Here is a 20,453-nt window from a genome sequence, read left to right on the forward strand (position 1 = left end):
TATTTGTTAGTGTAGGCTCTGGGCTAGGAAAGTTCATAGTGGGCTGTATTTATTTCCCTCCAAAATCACCTTCAGAAAAGTACAACATGCTCAGCCAAGAGATCGATTCTTTCTCTGGGAATCAGGAGTGCCCATTACTACTGTTCGGGGACTTCAATCTGCCAAAAGCAATTTGGTCATCAGACAACTTTTGTTCTCAAGCGACCAGTGCACTGGGTGCTTGCCCTCTGGAAGTCGAGTCCATAGAAGTGATATCAGACTTATGTAGTTTCCACAATCTATACCAATTGAATAATATTCCAAACCACCTGGGGAATACACTGGATCTGATTTTTTGTGAGAGTACCTTGTCTGCAGAGGTCACGGCAGCTGATGATGCTCTGGTTCCACAGGACAATTACCATCCACCCCTCCTTACATCCATTACTGTTTCGAGAGGACATACTAATCATCCAGGTAGATTTAACAATCAATATTATTATGATTATAATTCAGCAAATTTTTATTTAATTAATGAACTTCTTGGACAGGTTAATTGGAATTATGTGCTTCAACAGGATTCCCTAGATATTATGTTAAATATTTTTTATGATATACTTTATTCAGTTATACATATTGCTGTACCTTTAAAACGGGTGTCTCGCGGGCACTTTCCAAAGTGGTTTTCTCCAGCTCTTAAAAATTTGGTAATTTCAAAGAAACAGGCACATAAAGTTTTCAAAGATTCGGGTTCCAGAGATGATTATATGACCTTCTCAAGCTTAAGATCAGAGTGTAAATTACTTGCAAAAGTCTGTTTTGAACAATATGTTTCCGAATCAGAAAGAAATTTAGTTGATCACAGTAACATAAAGAAGTTCTGGTCTTATGTAAACTCTAGAAGACTAGGAAATGATCTACCTTCAGAAATGTTCTATAATGATAAGCATTGCCTTTTTGGTCCTGCCCTACCTGATCTCTTTGCTGATTACTTCAAAACAGTTTATTCAACCAAAAACTACCCTGTACCTGAATCTTTATCCTTCAATAATATCAACATAAGCAATTTTCACATAAATATTTCTACAATATACAATGAAATTTGCAGCTTGAACACCAATAAGGGTCCAGGGCCAGATGGCATACCACCCTCCATCCTTAAATCATGCAGTTTTGTTCTGTCTCATCCACTTTTTATTTTATTCAATAAATCATTAGAATTGGGAGTCTTCCCTGATTTTTGGAAGACAAGCTACTTGACCCCTATACATAAAGCAGGAAACAAGGGCGACGTAAGCAACTATAGACCAGTGTGCAACTTAAACGCTATTCCAAAACTATTCGAGAAAATTGTAACACAACATCTTACATCATTTTTGGGTCCTACCATTATATCAGAGCAGTTTGGCTTTAAGACCAGGAGATCAACAGAGCTTAATCTATTGACTTATGCAGACTATCTGGCGAGCGTCTTGGATAGGGGTGGCGAGGTTCACACTATCTATACCGACTTTTCGAAGGCGTTCGACAGAGTCAATCATGAGATACTTTTGAGTAAGCTTGGAGCCGCGGGTGTAGGGGGAAATTTCTTGAGATGGTTTCGCAGCTACCTATCAGATAGGTCCCAAATTGTAAGGGTCAATGGCTTCATGTCCTATGAGCTAAGCGTTCCCTCAGGTGTTCCTCAAGGATCACATTTGGGGCCGCTTCTTTTTAATGTTTTTATGAACGACATCCACTCATGTTTTAAATATTCCAGATTCTTATGTTTTGCAGACGACCTGAAATGTTTTCTAGCTATCTCCTCTCTTAATGACTGTGTCAATCTACAGTCAGATCTTTCCAGACTGGAAGAGTGGTGTGTTCAGAACTGCATGGATTTGAATCCAGCCAAGTGCTATAGTATTTGCTTCTCCAAGCGTAGAAATACCACAACATTCGCATATTCCTTGTGCAATAGACCCTTGTCGAATGTGACAACAATTAGGGACCTTGGAGTCATATTCGACTCATCTCTTACATTTAGCTTTCATATATCTGAGATAGTAACAAAAGCCCTTAAAATAATAGGTTTTGTCAAGAGATGCACAAGAGATTTTACAAATACCCCTGCTATCCGCATGCTCTACTGTACATTGATCAGACCTTTGTTGGAGTATGCCTCCTCAGTCTGGAGTCCTCATTATGCCTGCTATATTCACAGGTTGGAACAGGTGCAACGGAGAATGCTGAAATACCTGGCATTTAAATCCAAAATTGATCCTGTTGACAACTACCATTATGATTACAGGGTTCTGTATGAGCTGTTTTGTCTTCCTCCTCTTGTTGTTCGTCGGGAACAACGGGATTTAAAAAATTTGTATAACCTTCTGACTGCTTCTGTAGATTCACCAGACCTGCTATATTCAATAGGTCTAGCAATACCTACGAGAAATACAAGGTCAAACAGCCTTTTCTACCAACCTTTCTGTAGAACAAACATCAAGTACAATAGCTTTATTGCTAGATCAGCCAGGCTTGCAAATAATAGTACATCTCTGAACATAGATTTCAATATAAGTCCAAGGCGCTTTGCTAAGTTTGTTGAGGATTTTCATGTGTGACTTTGTATATTCTTGTGGGGTTTTTGCTATTCTGTTTAATTGTGTGTACATACTATTCATACTTCATACTATTGTGTGCTGGTTTAAACCAATTTTGGAGGTGATAATTGGGTTCAAGGGAGTGAAAACTGAATTTAATTAATTTTATTGTGTTCTTTTGTTGTATATTTTTTAAGTTCTCCTGTTGCCATTATTTATTAATCCTGTTTTATTCTATGACTGTGATAGTGATGGGTTGTGAATATCAAATGATAATTATATAAAATAATACTAAGTATAAATTGTTTGAGGTTATAAATTATTGTTATTGTAAATTATGCTATTTCTGTAAAAATGGGTAATGCCCGTAAATAAATAAATAAATAAATAAATAAAATTTTCTATGATAGTTTCAAATTATCTTAGATATCATGATTTTTCCTTTTGAAAGTCAAAGTCAAAAAGTGCTTTATTGTTTAAGAAATATACATTTCTGTGATCAAAGCATGGCATATGTACCGATACTCAAAATATAGCTTAACAAGATAAATAAAATTACTTATACCTCAATAAAGTAGTAAAATATAAATTATAAAATATACAAAGTAGTGGTAAAACATATGATTTAAGTTATAAAACCAATTATAAAATAGTAAAACAGAATAAAATATCAAAATCTGGCAAAACCCAAAGTATAAAAAATAAAAAGTATTAAAACTAATAGGTATATCATAAACTATAAACCTAATTAAAAAACATATACAGGGTGTTCATTTGAAAGCTTCTCACCACGGATTTATCGAAAACCACAGTTAAAAAAAACGCCGAAATACGTCAAAAGGTTTGTCAAGGGGGACAACTTTCTAACCTAAAATTATTTCACCCCCTTTCACCCATTGCCCCTCAGGGTCATCCCCTTAAAAATTTTAAATGGCAAGGGGTATCGTTTATTAAAGGTCGATTCGTTTTCGAGAAAATTAGAAAAATCTTTGTTTATCTTAATTTGTTCAAATAGAAAACAAAAACATGAAAATATCAGTTTTTATTTCAATAAGTGTTCAAAATGTTGCCCGTTTTTGGCCAAACAATGATATAGGCGTATTCAAATTCCTGACGGACATTTTCAAAAACATGTTGTGGGATATCATGGCAGCTGTCGATGATGCGTTCATCAACGCATTATCCAAACTTTCAGGTTGGGGAGTAAACACAATAGATTTCAAATGACCCAATAGAAAAAAGTCTAACGGCATTATATCAGGAGATCTAGCAGGCGATTCCATAGGCCCTCTTCGCCCTATCCATTTATCTGGAAACTCGTCGTCTGAAATATATTTCCAGCAAGACGGCGCTCCTCCTCACTATGTTCTTCCCGTTCGGCAATGGCTAGAATTTTGACTTAGCAAGTTCAGATTATAGTTAAAGGTTAGTCTCCGAGAGTATTATTATGAAAGTGTAGTGTAGTATAAGTAAGTGTGAAACTAGTGTATTAGTAAATTAATAACAAGCTGTATATTTCTTTAATATTAGTTTTACTAATTAGTATTACAAGCCTAAGTTGGTTATTCTTCTCAGTAACTTGTTTATTTGTAATTAATTAGGAGGGTTATATTATAATGTGAAATAATTTTGAAAATTGGTAAATAGACATTATTTATTTATTACCCTTGTTCTTTTAATCACTACTTAATTTACAATTACATGTCCATTTTTAAAAAGTATGGGTTCATTACATACATGTATATGTTAGTATTAAACAAAAAAATGCAACTATCAAATTAGTTAAGACACATAAATTAGAACTTTTAAATAGCTTAGTTCATATTTTTGATATTAAAATATAATTTTTTTTGAGATTTATATTCCTTTTCTCATTAAGATTAGAAACTAAGCTCCAGTAGCCAAAGAACAAAACACACATAGCCAAAGACTAAAAAACACTATATCAAAAGATAATAAATAGTTATCGGTAAAGCTAGTAATTGCCAAATATTTTTTGAAAATTTAAAAATGTAGTGCCATTACAATTAACAAAAATTTAGGTACTTTTAATTACACTGTGGACATGCACCTCTATATATTGGCCAATTATTCTCTTTTATAATTAAAATTTTAAAATTAGTTTTACTTTGGTCTTGCCTCGTTTTAACCTATTTTGTTCTCAAAATATACTTTATTAGCATGAAATTAACATTCGAAGCATTTGTCAAAATGTGGTTTTTTCATAATTTTAGTAATAATAGTTTCCCTCAAATTTTCTTATACTACATTTGAAATACTTGTATAAAATATGTTTATGAAATGAACAGGAGAAATTGAAAACTATATTTATATCTCATCATAATATTTTAAAAAAAAAAAAAAATTATAAGAAAAACAATTTTAATTTTTTTGGGGCTAAAAGGATAGTGTTGGATTCAATATAAACCCAGAAAAAATTGAAAATTGATAAAAATATTTCAGTTTTAAATTTCCACAAGTAATTTCTAATTTTTCTTTGTGATTTATGGTTTAATTCCGATTATGAATTTTTCAATGATTTTAGGTTTTTATATAAAAAAAATCATATATACATATGATAAATAAATATATATGTATATATATATGTCGGAGAATAATAAGAATTATTGTGCGTTTAATTATTTTGTTCTACGGCTTTAAATAATATTAGAAAAAAGGATATAAAAAACAGAAACTTTTTTAGCTCAATTGTGTTAAATAAAAGTAGTAAAAAATATATTACTTTTATTAAATAAAATTGTAATTCCTTTTGTACTGATTTCTATCACCAAAAATAAGCTTAACATAAGATGAGCAAAGACAAATAAATGTGCTCCTTTTATGAATGGAAAACACCAAAATATTCATAATTTTAAAAAGCATTCGCAATTTAATCATATCTGTCCTGATTCCACCCTGTATAGAACATATAAACCTTTCATAATTTTTGGGTTCAACAAATCAATATTCAAATATTTTTCTTATTGACTACTAATACTAATACCAAAACAAAAATATTTTAATTTTTCAAACAGCTTATATAATATAGTCTATTTAAACCCTTCAAAACAACACGGTTCTGTACAAACCAAAAATAAAGGCAAATAATGAAATAAATATAATTCCCAGAATTTTATTTCCGTCTGGTCACCCGCCGCCGCCTCCCCTCTTCCCACAGCTTACAGTGGCGCTACAGCCAACGGTGGACGAACTAACGATTTATAAATAACATGTCACTTGCGTCATCTGTCGGAAAATTTTAAAAGTTGGAAGTCTAATATGGCGTCCGACTGCGCCCCCTTAAGTGAAGAGTTTAAGAAAATATGAAACGAAAGAAAAAAAAAACAATAATAATAAATAGAGGGTTTTTGATATGTAATCAAACGAAATGTTTAATAAATAAGTGGAGGAAGACTGAAGGATTTTCATTTTACCTTAATATTTCTTAGACCAAAAATATTGTCCCAAAATTCTTTTGTTTAATTTTGAACCTTAAGCCCTTATGAAAAACATGTATAAAAAATAATTACATTACCATTTCTTGTTAGGCTAAGATCCACACAATCCCTAGGAAACAGAGTTTCATTTTTGAACATCTCATTCAGCATTTGGGCATGAGGCATCATTTTGATGGCTTCATTAGTAGTGGGGGTGTGCCATGAGGGTTGATGAAGCAACGAATGCTCGGCCTGCATGTGGGCTACCTGTGGTTGGCGAGGAAAAAAGCCTGGAACCTAGAATTAATATAAAACGTATTTAGTCAACTAGTTTAATCTTCAGAATCGGGTAGGCATTATGATGACAATCTGAAGAAAAAAATCTTAATGCAGTTACATAGTGTTATCTTACCGATAGATGGTTCCAAGCTGAATTTGCTGGGGGCACATGTCTGTTGTGCGGATGATGGGGAGGATGACCTCCTCCTGACATTCTTCACGTTTTAATTCACCGGATGTTCCCAAGTTTACATACTGAACCAAACTAATCTGGTTGCATAACTTGGGTTCAACTCATATTGGTCACTGCAAGAATTCAAGACCTAAAAATTTAGAAATTAAGTCAAATATAGTTTATCTTCAACATATACATGTTTTTATCAAAACTTTTCATTATAAGAAGTTCTAAGAGGTTCTAAAGGAAACTAATGCTAGTTAACAAAAGCTAAAGTTTTGGCTACAATTTTATATAAATAAAAAATATAAATAAAAAAAGTCAAAATAAAATCCATCAAGGTATATATAAGAGTTAAAATTAGGCCACTTCAGTACCAATTGCAAAAGGTTGCTATGCACATGTGGATAAGGAAAACCCATTCAAGGAGAAATAAGCGTTTCCAATATTCAACTTCTTTACTGTCCTTCTTCTTTACTGGACTTCATTCAGAAAGTTGAAGGAAAAGAAGCTATTATTACCCCCATAAAAAATATACTTGTCAGACTAGAAGTCATGTAGTGAGTATCCTGGATTCTTCTCCAATCTACTCTAATTTTTAAAATAAATAATATATTCTTATTCTTTAAATAAGGCAAGCAGTTTCAACAAAATATAGACAAGGGGAGTAAGTATTTTTAAAGAAGAAACATGGTGTTATAATTCAAGAGGCTCAGCCTTGCAAATAGATCAGATCAGATTTTTTTGTTGATTAGCAAAATTTGGCTAAGGTACTTGCATTATTCAACAACCCTTTAAGTAAGAAGATAATCAAGATAAATACACAATGAGAAAAAGGCTTTTGACACATCACAAAAGAAAACTGTAGAAGTTTCTGCAGTTTTCGCAGTGTGCAATTGCTGCAACAAATGATATGCACCATTATTTGTTCTTTCTTGAAACCAAATTGGCCTAAAGTTTGACAGATTTCAATTTGTGAACAGAAACCGTTAAACACAAAACCACAACCATGAAATAAAACAATTCAAAATTATAATCTAAATATAAAGAATTAAAAACACAAATATTGATATTAGACAATCTTAAATTAACAGACGAATATCACCATAAAAGCAAAATAATGTTAAAATTTAAAGTGCACCCTAATAGAATTCCTCCATACTATAATAAGCCCTGCCAGTAAAATCTTAAATAGTAGTCAAGATTTATTATTTTATAAAAATTATACCTCAAAGGGTGCATCGCGGTTACTCTCTTTTTAATGAGTCACATTTCAGAACAAACTATGCATTTAATTCCCATTAAGCAGAATGCGGAAGTCTAGAATGTATGAATGAAGTGAATTTGTGGAAGTGAACTGCCGGAAAGCATGGACGTTTTTAAACGTTGGTTAAATACATTTAAGAGTAAAGTCAAAATATTAAGTGTAGATATTATTTAAATAGTCAACCTTTGTAATGTTTTTAATTTTAATTTTTAGAACTTAACCTATTATAATTCATGTTCTTATTTTAAGTATCTTTGATAAGTGTGAATATATATAAATCTGTGACTGTTCCAAATTTTTTAAATTGTCAGTTAACATTAAACAGTTAAATATTTTTACATAAAAATAAATGATTGTATCTTATCACCGTTAATAAACACTTATTATTATTAAAAAGTCTTTAAGGAACTCAGTGTTTTCAGATTTGTTGATAAATAGTTGAACACTTTTTCTGCTTTCATGTGTCTTTTTTACCAGTGCAGATCTTGGAAGTGGTAGAGGCAGATTATGCCATTTGTTGTGATGAGTGACAATGACCCATGAGTGCAAAACAATTTTTAAAAATAAGGGAAGACCATATAAGATGATATACTAACCTTACTACTTAGGGTTGGTATATGGTCTTTAACACATAATTTTCAATCAATCAGAATGAATTGATTGATGATTAATTAAGACTCCCCTTATAAACTGGAGTAGTATTTGCCACAGATGAGAAAGTTCCCGATAACCAATGACAAATAATAGCTTGCTTGCTGTCAATTGCTCAGATCAGTTGGTTAAGAAAAAAGATTTAGAAATATTTACATAGAGGCCTAGCTGAAGAGTATATTGGCAATACTATACTTAATACAAATTATTTAGTAGAATAAGTGGAGCTAGTTTTAAGAAATAGTAGTAGTCTCAAGTGGAGTGATGATGGTTTTTTTACTAGATGTTACTGAATTACCATAATGTTAACAATGCTATATAAATACAACATATTTATTCATTTATGTAAACTTTACATTTTAAGTATGTTTCTCAATATTTTAAGTTTAAATTTTAGGATAGAATTTTTATCTTGGCAAAAAAAAAGTATTAAGATAAAACTACTTGTGAAGAAAAGTAACTTTATTGAGCTAATGAAGATGCTATCATCCTACTCTGTAATAATAAAGGAGTTAATGTACAGCAGGAACTGCAATGATGCACAAAGTTCTGAAGTTAAGCATACCAATCCCATAATCAGTCATTGAAAAACTTTCTTTGGACTTTGACAATCAATCAATCAATCAATCAATATAAGCTTTATTGTCATAAGAAATCTGGTTGACAAAGCTGTAAAGAAAAAACAAAAAAATGAACAAACCATAATATAGTAAGAATACAATAAAACTAGATTTAACATATAACACAAATTACAATATTAAAATTCAAACTTAAATTTACATATACATTGATAAAATATTAAAACTTTTAATATTAAAGCATGTTAAAAAAGGACACAGTACTTTTAAAATCTATCTGCTAAAAAGTCTCCTATTTCATAGTAGCCTTTTGCAACAAGCAATCCTTTTACATTTTTTTGAAAGAGCTTTTTATTATGAATCTCTTTGGTATCCGCAGGAAGATACAGCTTTTTACCATTGAAAATAAAAGATTTTTTTTATTGATGTACTGTTGGGTAAAGTTACATCATTGGCCCTTCTACTGCTATATTCATGTCTTTCTGTTACATTGCTGTGGTTTCTATATTTTTTATGAATAACACAAACAGATTCCAAAATGAATAAAGAAGGCAGAGTTCAGATTTTGTGTGCAATAAAAAGTTCTTTGCATGAATCCCTCAGTCCAATTTTGGTTGAAGTGCAGGAGGCATCAACTAAATTTCTGGGTGTACATTTTGATGAATTCTTAGACTTCAGATCACATTGAATATTTATAAATTAAGCTGAATAGAGTTTGTTTTTGTTTCCATACAGTTCTAAAATATCTAAATGAATGGGCTAGAAGAGCCTTGTATTTTGCGGTTTTGAGTCTTCAGCTAGGTATGGCATTATTTTCTGGCCAACTCTAAGATACAAAGTGTATTTGTCATTCAAAAAAGGGTAATTAGAATAATGTTTGGGATGCAATACTTGGAATCATGTAGAGGTATTTTTAGATCTAAGAGAATACTAACTGTATAAGCATTATATATATTTGAAGCAGTGATGTTTTTATTTAAAAATACAGATAAGTTTCCTACTTCTGTTGATCATAGGTTTAATACTCGCACAATTAATGATCTTCTCTGTAAAATTCCTGCATGGGTTACTGAATGGATTCATTGATAGTCCTGTACTTCTTTCTGGTGTACGTTTCATGGTGCCTAGGCTTAATGCTAGACATCCCCTAACATTCTTTCTGCCAAGGCCTCATACTAACATCCTGTTGAAATCGCCACTATATACAATATGCGCTATATTTAATTGGATCTGTCACATGTGCGATATAAATTTCTCTCCGGTTCATGCGATTATCGATATCTTGGTGGATCATTACTCTTGGGATTAGGGCCCATGTGTTTAAGTTATAGTTAGTGTTTAAGTTATAGTTAGTAGGTATATTGCAGTTAATTTAATTTAATTTTGTTGAATATGTGATTATCTTGTTAAACTTTTATAATTGGGTTTTTATATCATATTAATAGTTATTTGTTCTAATTTTTTGGATAACTTTTGAGAATGTGACTTTACTTTACTCTTTTTCTTTTCTTTTCTTTTCATTCTTTTAGGTTTGTTTGTGTGTGTTTTTTTTTAACTATATTTTTCATTGTTTTGCAACTGTTTCCTGTTATTGGGCAAGTTGCCTGTTGGAAATAAAGGCTTATTATTATTATTTAATATTAACTACCCTATACATGGGCTTTCATTGTATGAAGAGTCCCTACTATATGTGCATAAAGTTATTTAATAAACTTCCGCATGAAATAAAAACTATAGGAAATCAAAACAGATTTAAACAAAAGGTGAAAAACTTACTACTTACTTTAGAACTGTATAGTCTAAATGATTACTTAAGTATGTAAAGTTATATTGAGCCAATTGACAAAAATGATACAACCAAGAATCTGGAACATCAAAATCAAACAAACTATGCATCAGAGATACCTAAAAGGCCAACTCCAACATCCAAACTGCTCGAGGCCCAAAATACTAAAATGAATGAGCTTATATTTGTCAATGATGATGTGCCAAAACAAAAAGACACACAAGTTAGTAGAAATCCACCTAGTAGCAAGACTAACCTATCCAATGCATCATCTGGAAAGATATGCACAGGCCCAGAGCAACAGAAGTTACGCGTGGCAAATAAAAATATTGGTGAGAGAATAGCTAAATTAACTTGGATTTATCTCTCCAACCTGGATGTGAACACTAGTCCCCAAGATATAATTGCAGTCCTAAACCCAAAATGTGCTGGTGTTTATCAGTGTGTAAAACTTCAGTCAAAGTATAAAAACCCAAATAGCGCTGCATTTAAACTTGGAATACCTGAAGAGCTGGAAACAACATACCTTTCCGAAAGCTTTTGGCCGGATCGCTGCTATGTGGATCATTTTAGGACACAAAGCTCAGTGGCTTCTCATAAAGCTAAACCACCTACCAGTAGAAATTTTCACAGGAGAACCCAATACCAAACCCAAACCCAACGCAGAAAATAGTTCTAGGAATCCCCACTCCATCACTGCCCAAAGAAGCTGACCCTCACCCAGCCATACCAAATTGTAAGCACAAATTAAATATAGTTAATATAAATCCCTGGTCTTTATGTAATAAATTTGCAGATATTAGGCACTTTATAGAAAAATCTAAGTATGATATAATTACTCCTTTCTGAATCTTTTTCAATAGAAAATTTCAAGTTATATAGAAAAGACAGGGAGGGTAGGGGAGGTGGTGTCGCAATTTATGTAACTAATAAATTAAAAACAACTCTTATTGATCTGCCTTACTCAGGATATGGCATTGACCATCTTTGGATAAGTTTTAAGCATGAGGGGCAAAACATAACTGTGGGAGTAGTTTATAGGTCACCAGCAGTGGCATACTCTAAATTAAAATACTTGCATGACTTAATTCCAGAAGTGATTTGTAGCTTAGCTGATTAAGACTATGATATATAAAAGAGATTTTACACTGACTAACTCTGAAGAATTTAAATATTATATAGAGCATCTAGATTGGCGTGAGTTATATAAGACTGATGATGTTAATACTAAAGTAGAAATACTTAATTCTAAACTGTTAGATTTGTTTGATATGTTTTGTCCATTAAAGCTGAGAAAATCTGGAAGTACCAGTCCACCATGGCTAACCCATAATCTAAAAAAAATGATTGAAACAAAACATAAGACCTTTAAAAAATATATCTCAGTAAAAACTGCTTCTAGTAGAACTTATTATATTAATCTAAAAAATTATGTCAATAAGACTATAAAATTAGAAAATAAGGCATATTTTTCCAATGAAATAAATAAATGTAAAGGTTCTAGTACAGATTTTTGGAAAAAAGTTGCTAATTGGAGAATTATTAATAATGAATTTATTCCTATTCCAAGTAGCATTAAAGAACCAAATATAATAAATAATTATTTTATAGATAGTAGACCTGCTGCACAGGTTGATCCTGTTCTTTTAAATTATTTTCTCAGCTCATCTATAAATTCTGATCCATTTACATTTAGACTTGTAACAGAACTTGAGGTGCTTAGGGCCTTGAACAGTGTTGGGAGCAGTGCGGTTGAGATAGATGGAGTTTCTATATGCATGTTAAAATCTTGTATTTCGACATGTCTAGGCCCTCTTGTTAATATTATAAACTCGTCCTTCATGGCTGACGTTGTTCCTGATATCTGGAAAAGGGCTCTCATAATGCCTGTTCCTAAAGTATCCAGCCCAACTTCTGTGGGTGAATTACGGCCAATTAGTATACTGCCAACTCCATCCAAAATAATGGAAAAAATTGTAAAAACCCAAATACTAGATTATCTTCTTCCTAAATGTATAATACCTAAATATCAGTCGGGATTTAGGGCTAACCACAGTTGTGCCAAGGCCTTGTTGAAAATAACTAGTGATATCGCAAGGTCCTTTGATAAAGGTCACTGTTGCCCAACAGTGCTCATTGACATGACCAAAGCTTTTGATACTTTAAATACTGATCTTTTAGTAGCTAAATTAAATCATTATAACCTAAAAGCTAATGGATGGTTTGGCAGCTATCTGGAAAATAGGGAACAGGCAGTAAGAATTACAGATGCTGAGGGAGCAGTGAGCATCTCAAGCTGGAGGGTTGTCGGCAGGGGTGTGCCTCAGGGCTCTATCCTGGGCCCACTTTTATTTACACTTTTTACATCAGATTTGATTCAACACATAAAACACTGTAAATACCATATGTATGCAGATGATTTACAAATCTATAGTTCAACCCCGGCTAATGAGTTGTCCACTGCTTTAACCTTCATTAATGATGACTTGGAGTGTATCTCTCTTTGGGCTAGTCAAAACTCCTTATTTATTAATTCTAAAAAAACACAGGCTATATTGTTTTCTAAAAATGAGATAAACTTAGAAACTGCCACAGCTGTAAAACTTAAAATTAACGATTCTGAAATTAATTGGACTAATCAAGTAAAAAACCTTTGTTTGCACATGGATTGCAGGTTGCAATTTGATGCTCATGTAACTCATGTTTCTCAAAAATCATATCACAAACTCAAAATTCTGTATGAATTCAAAAATGTCTTACCCCTAATTAGTAAAAAAATTCTTACTGAAAGCCTAGTACTTAGTATATCTGCCTACCTTAATATTGTATATGGTCCATTCCTAACTGAAATTAACAAATATAAAATTCAAAAAATACAAAATTCATGTGTGCGGTTTACTAAAGATCTTTTACGCAGGGATCATGTTAGTCAGCATATGTCACAAATTTATACTTTAAATACGGCAGAGAGAAGATTTGCAAATCTTAGCAGTCTAGTATATAAAGTAAAAAATCTCAAAGAGCCTGCTTATTTGTCGGAGTTTTTGATGGGCCGTGGAGATGCCCATTTAGTAGATATTCGCCATAAAAATATTTTTCCTATTCCTCAGCATCGCACTGAATTTTTTAAATTTTGTTTTGCCTACACAGGGATCTATACTTATAATATCTTGCCTGTGAGTTCTAAGGAAGTAAGTCACACTACTTTTTATTTATTTATTTATTTATTTATTAACGGAATCCATTTACAAAAGTGTTTCATAGCATACCCATACAAACATATATATTCAGATACAAAACTATCTATAAATCAGTGAAAGGTGTAGATGAGTTAATTAATTAAAGCCCCTATGAAATAATATTCTTTAACTGCCCCTTAAAAGATGTTATCCTAGAGTCAAAAAAGTTTATCTGTCCTGACAGACCATTAGCACTTCGAGCCATTCGTGTAATTGGCTCATTAATGCCATAATTGGTATGGTGGAATGGGACTGAAAATATTTCTGATTGTCTATTCAATCTGGAAGGCACCCTAAGTTTAAAAAGAGATAAGACGCGGCACAATCTATATCATCATTTAAAACCTTATGCATAAAACATAAGTCGAGTAATGTTCTTCGTGACTCCAATGTGGGTAAGTTCAGGTTATCCCTGACCCACTGATAGTAATACTCCTGTCTCCTGTAACCACATCTAAAAGCCGCCACCCTTATAACATCTTGCCTGTGAGCTACTTTCGTATCAAAAGTCCAATTGCCTTTAATTACTCAGTTAATGGAGAGTCTCTGGCAAGGTCTACCTGTTTCAAGGATCTTAGAATCACCTTTGACCAAAAATTTTCTTTTATCCCTCACATCGAAGATACTGTTTCTAGAGCTACTCGCATGCTAGGCTTTATTATTAGAAATTGCAAACTTTTTTTGAACACTGCCACTGCCAAAACTCTCTACTATGCATTTGTTAGATCCAGGCTGGACTACTGCTCCCTCATTTGGTCTCCCATTTACAACCAGCACATTCACCTATTAGAATCAGTCCAACGGCGATTCCTTAAATATTTGGCAATTAAGGATGATGGAGTCTATCCTCCAAGGGGTTTTGACCATAACCTGCTGCTCTCTAGATATACTGAACGGTCACTATTTATTTTCTCAAGTTCACTACTTTCTTTTTTTTTTTATTATATAGCAATTCTTTTATAGTTTAGTTGCATGATTCTAATACAATTCATGCATTCGTACATTTATATATTTAATTGATTTTCCTGTAACTGTGTATATGTAACCTGTTGGAAATAAAGCTTATTATTATTATTATTATTATTATTATTATTAAGGAAGTAAGTCACACTACTTTTTATTTATTTATTTATTTATTAACGGAATCCATTTAAAAGTGTTTCATAGCATACCCATACAAACATATATATTCAGATACAAAACTATCTATAAATCAGTGAAAGGTGTAGATGAGTTAATTAATTAAAGCCCCTATGAAATAATATTCTTTAACTGCCCCTTAAAAGATGTTATCCTAGAGTCAAAAAAGTTTATCTGTCCTGACAGACCATTAGCACTCGAGCCATTCGTGTAATTGGCTCATTAATGCCATAATTGGTATGGTGGAATGGGACTGAAAATATTTCTGATTGTCTATTCAATCTGGAAGGCACCCTAAGTTTAAAAAGAGACAATAACTCAGGACAATCTATAGTAGCATTTAAAACCTTATGCATAAAACATAAGTCGAGTAATGTTCTCCATGACTCTAATCTGGGTAAGTTCAGGTTATCCCTGACCCACTGATAGTAATACTCCTGTCTCCTGTAACCACATCTAAAGGCCGCCACCCTTAAAAATTTATTTTGAGTTTTTTCAATCTGCTCAATGTAGCAGTTATATGACGGGGACCACACAACTGAGCCATACTCCAAGATGGGCCTAACAAGAGAGCAATAAAGAAATCTAAAAGTAAACAAAGACAAATCAGTTGTAGACCATTGGATAAAACCCAGCATTTTCATTGCCCTACCAGTCACCTGATTGATGTGACTTTTAAAAGACAACCTGGAGTCAATAAATATTCCTAAGTCAGAAACCTCTGTTTTGACACCAATAGCTACATTATTTATTTTATAAAGAAAAACAATAGGGTTTCTTTGCTTAGAAAAAGTACTCTTAAGGTAAAAAATCTTAAGGCACTTATTGATATTAAGGGACATTCTATTCAAGTGGCACCAATTTAAGAACAAATTGAGGTCTTTTTGCAGGAGCACAGCATCAGAAAGGGATGTAATAAGCCTAAATAGCTTCACATCAATTTTCAAGTTTCCAAACTAAAGCAATCAAAAAGAGGCAAAACAAAACATGGCCTGAGTGAGAGCCCTGTGGCACCCCAGAAGGCACCAAAATTTCAGAGGAATATGTACCTAAGATTAACAATCTGGGTTCTACCTCTAATGAATCCCGAGATCCACTGAAGAAGAGGCCCCACAATACCTAAAGCCCTAAGCTTCTGCAAGAGTACCCCATGGTTAACCCTATCAAAAGCCTTGGAAAAATCTGTATATATTGAGTCAACCTGAAGTCTCTTCTCCAAGCAGTGGTAGAGGTAGTTGACATACAGCATCAGTAGATCTGCCTTTTATAAATCCAAATTACTCAGGATTAAATAATGATTTAAAACTCCAGGCAATCTTATGACTGGCCAGGCAGTCAAGCAGTTTTGGCAACTCAGATTGGTTACACACAGCCCGATAATTGGAAATTTCATTTCTACTACCAGATTTAAAAATGGGTTTTATAAAACTTCTCTCCCAGAGAGTGGGATAAGAACCAGTACCTAGAGATTTGTTAAAAATGAACAGTATTGGTTTTGTAAGAACACAAACACATATCTTTAGGAAGAATGCCGGAATCCCATCTGGTCCAGCACAGAGCTTATTCTTAGAGGAAGTAATAACCTCATAAACATCCTGCGTTGACAGAGTTAAAGTATTCAGACAAATTGATTTATCAAAATCAAAAGATGGTATGTCATTGACTTGCTCATCCGAATAAATGGATGAAAAGTATTCTGCAAACATATCCTCAGTATCCGAGATATTCATAAAATCCTGTTATTGTATGTCATTCTGGAGGGAAGACTAAAACCAGTTCTTTTATTTTGAATATATGACCAGAAGCACAGACTCTCTGTCATTCTCCAGACAACCACCAAACCAAGATCATCATTCTCCCATCTAGCATGTGGTAAATTGTAGTCACCTGCCAATACAAACAAACTACTTGAATATCTACTATATACATATTCAACGGATTCACAATGGCTTAAATAGGCTTGAAGTGGAGATGGAGATGGTATATAAATGCAACCAACAACAAAGCTTTGATTGTCTATTGTAAAAGTCAAATAGATCTGATAAATATCCACATCAACAAGTGGGATACCAATTCTATGTGTACATAAACTCTTTTTAGCCGCAATCAATACACCACCTCCACGAGCCTTGGTAGTATTTGTACCCATTTGACGATCATTAAGCATAAAGTTAAGGACTATATAAAGAAGAGCAATATATCAAATAATTTATTGTGACACATAATTATTTTACTGAATATATACATATGTATGAATAAATAGGTAGGAATATTAGCAGTCTTAGTTTTAGGTTTAGACATTTAAGCACGGTGGTTATTAAAATACACGTAGCGGTACTTTCCACCTTTGTATGCTATTCTTATTTTATGTCATACAATAAAGTTTATTTTATTTTTTTTTAATTTTTTTATTTTTTATGGCATAAATGGACTTATTAACTTTGTTGCAAAGAGCAACATGATCAACATACAAAACATGGGATCAGGTACCTTAGATGTGATTCAATAAAGGTTTTATACCTATAAGATTTTTTTTTTCTAATTTTATTTAACATATTCTTATAATTGCACGTTCTTATTGCACCCAATATATTTGTATTAGTTTACTTTTTTAACACTGAGTAATTTATGTACTTGAAATTTCATGTACATCTACAAATAAAATAAATTGAAAAATTGAAAGGTATGTTATGATAGTAACAATTAGTAACTATTTTTTGACTATAAAAAAATGTTCTAGTATAAGGCACAAGTTTTATCATCTGATTAAATTTATCATGTAAACACCAGAACCTTTCGACAAATCTGGTTGGGGCAAGATCTCTGTGATAAATGGAAATGTAAAAAAACTAAAAGAAAGTTCTATTAAAATCAAAAGGTTTTTTGTTTTGCCATTTGGAACCTAAATAAGCAATTGATGTGTATATATTTTTAATATAAATAATAAATATTTGGCTAATAATTGCAAAAAAACACAGAGTAAAGAGTGTCATAGGCATTTCACTGAAATGTTAATAAGGTAGAGGAAGAGTAATTATAACAAAGCTTTATGAGCTTACAAAAAACAGGTTTAGTATGTCAAACTGGTGAAATTTAAATATTGTTTTAGGTAATTGAATCATTAATATTTTATCCCAAAACAGGCTAGATAAGATGCATAGAAACTATTATTTAAAGGGTCAAAATTAAGGGGAAAACGTTTGGAGTATACATAATGCAGTCATGTGGCAACCAAAAACACATTTTTCTGTGAAAGCAAAAGCTGAGATCACCAAATTTCCCCAAAATAACATGAAACATGTGGACATTTGCAAATAAAAACTACCCATCACATTATAAGCCATTGTAAGCTGCTTGTTTAAATCGATGTTTCTAAACTTTCGCATTCCCACTCGCTTCCAGACGTACTCACGAATTTTGTATACACACACCTGAGGTTGAACGACGTTTCGGCGTTTTCTTTTGCACTAATAAACGTTCTGCACAAAAACACTGAACTTCCAACGTACACGAACGGGAGAAATGAAATTTTAGTAAACTTTCAAGGCACGGCCACAAGAACCGTCGACACGCAACAATGGCGAACCGGGTTTTTAATGTGGGAACCACTACCGCCATCTGTCAAAATCATAAAGAAACAACATTTCCATCTGCCATATTTAGGATTTATTAGGGACAACCTGTAATAAAATTTGTGATGTTCCTCCCGTCGAAATCGAAACGAACAAATCCGGTTATCGATTTTTCTTATTTTACAGATAATAATTGTTTGTAGAGATAAATTTTTCATTGGGTCATTTAGAGGGTACGTGCTTGAGCAATTTAAGACCCAACATTTTGCAAACATTTTTGCTTAGTAGAAAGGGTAAGGTCTATAGACATTTTAAACCAAATAAAAATTTGAATGCATCATTCTTTGCTCTATAAAATTAAAAAAATGTCTTACTAAATGACGTCCTTTTCAAAACATTGCTATGCGAAAACTCTATATGTCAATTTTGCAAGAGGGTATGCGGCAGTGTTGCCATACTAGACAAAAGTCCATAAAGTTTAGGTAAAATTCGGCAGTTATTAACAAAATTAATGGAAGGAATAAAATTCGGTTTTCACTTGGAATTTCTTACACGTTGTAAGTGAATTTCCTTTTGTTCAATGTTTGTATTTTAGCATGCAGCATCTCTTTATATTATTTCTTCTACTACCGTGCGTACATGTACCGTGACTAAACACTGTGTATTAAGTACTTATTTAACACAGTGTAAAGTTTCCCTTTTTACGTAAATATAAGATAGTGCCTAAAAACCGACCCAACCCAACCCATCCCATTCCATCCCCTTATGTCGACATAATTTCAATTTATTTGTCTCGCCTGCGGCTCATGCAACAAAATGTAAGATGGTGCCCCAATTTATTATAAAGTCCTTGTATGAAAAAAACGACATGGAAATAAAACTTTAAACAAAGTAAACCAACTGGCCTTTATGTAATAAAATAATATATAAGGAATGAAAGCTAAGAAAAAAGCTTCACAATCCGGCAACGTTGTAGTGATTAGTCTGATCACAGAATAAACGATATCGTGATCGTTTGAACCACAGAATAAACGATCTCATCGTTCTCATCTGGTCTGGGCTGGGATTCTAAAATCACGACTCGATCTCGATACGATCACGACTTCGAATTCGATTGCGACTCAGTCGTGACGACAAGGGTGATTCTAAATTTCAATCGTCGGCTAAACTCGTTTTATTCGATTTGATTTAGGTTTCTTGGTATATATTTGTTATTTTCCCTAATATTTGACAGATTGAAGCGTCAATTGTCTTTTCTATTGATAAACACTAAGAATTTTCACTTATTTTGTTAATTTTTTTCGCCTTCGTGTTTTTTTATTTAAATATATGCCTATATTATTTCTTTAAAATAAAAAATCGTCGTTTAAAACCATCACTATCCATTGGAAAATCATAATTGAATTCATGGAAAATCACAAAACTTGTGATTGTGTTCATCCACTTTTGGTATGTTTAAACGTTTTAATATGGCAACATGTGTGCAATCAATAGGACCTAGAACACCAGGGAAATTGGATCTCTCTATAAATGTTAATTTAATAATTTCTCTAATCTCTTATATTTGAAAAATTAATGAATCGGTCAGCAAGGTGATTGTCAATAATTTCAGTAATTTTATGGATCCAATGACTTGTAGTAGTTTCGCTAATTTCAAATTTAAAATCTTGTCCAATGCTTCTTTGGTAACAATATGTGGCATAAAATCTTGATATATGTACTAAAACTGCCTATTCAATGGTAACTCTATTTCCTCTGCCTCTATTAT

At 32.5% G+C, this 20,453-nt stretch overlaps 1 protein-coding gene across 3 annotated transcripts in view; it reads right to left on the reverse strand.

Annotated features, from left to right (window-relative positions):
- Nucleotides 1-18,712, reverse strand: part of LOC126735515 (uncharacterized protein CG5098) — a 111,001-nt gene extending 92,289 nt beyond the window's left edge. For all 3 annotated transcript variants that reach the window (XM_050439556.1, XM_050439555.1, XM_050439554.1), the window contains exons 1-3: nucleotides 18,545-18,712; nucleotides 6,411-6,600; nucleotides 6,097-6,295 (exon numbers count right to left, since the gene is read on the reverse strand). In XM_050439556.1, coding sequence (XP_050295513.1) covers nucleotides 6,097-6,295; nucleotides 6,411-6,491 — 280 coding nt within the window. In that variant the 5' untranslated portion in view covers nucleotides 6,492-6,600; nucleotides 18,545-18,712. The remainder of the gene's footprint in view (nucleotides 1-6,096; nucleotides 6,296-6,410; nucleotides 6,601-18,544) is intronic.
- Nucleotides 18,713-20,453: the final 1,741 nt, after the last annotated feature.

The sequence above is a fragment of the Anthonomus grandis genome, chromosome 4 (genome assembly GCF_022605725.1).
Source record: "Anthonomus grandis grandis chromosome 4, icAntGran1.3, whole genome shotgun sequence".
NCBI lineage: Eukaryota > Metazoa > Arthropoda > Insecta > Coleoptera > Curculionidae > Anthonomus > Anthonomus grandis.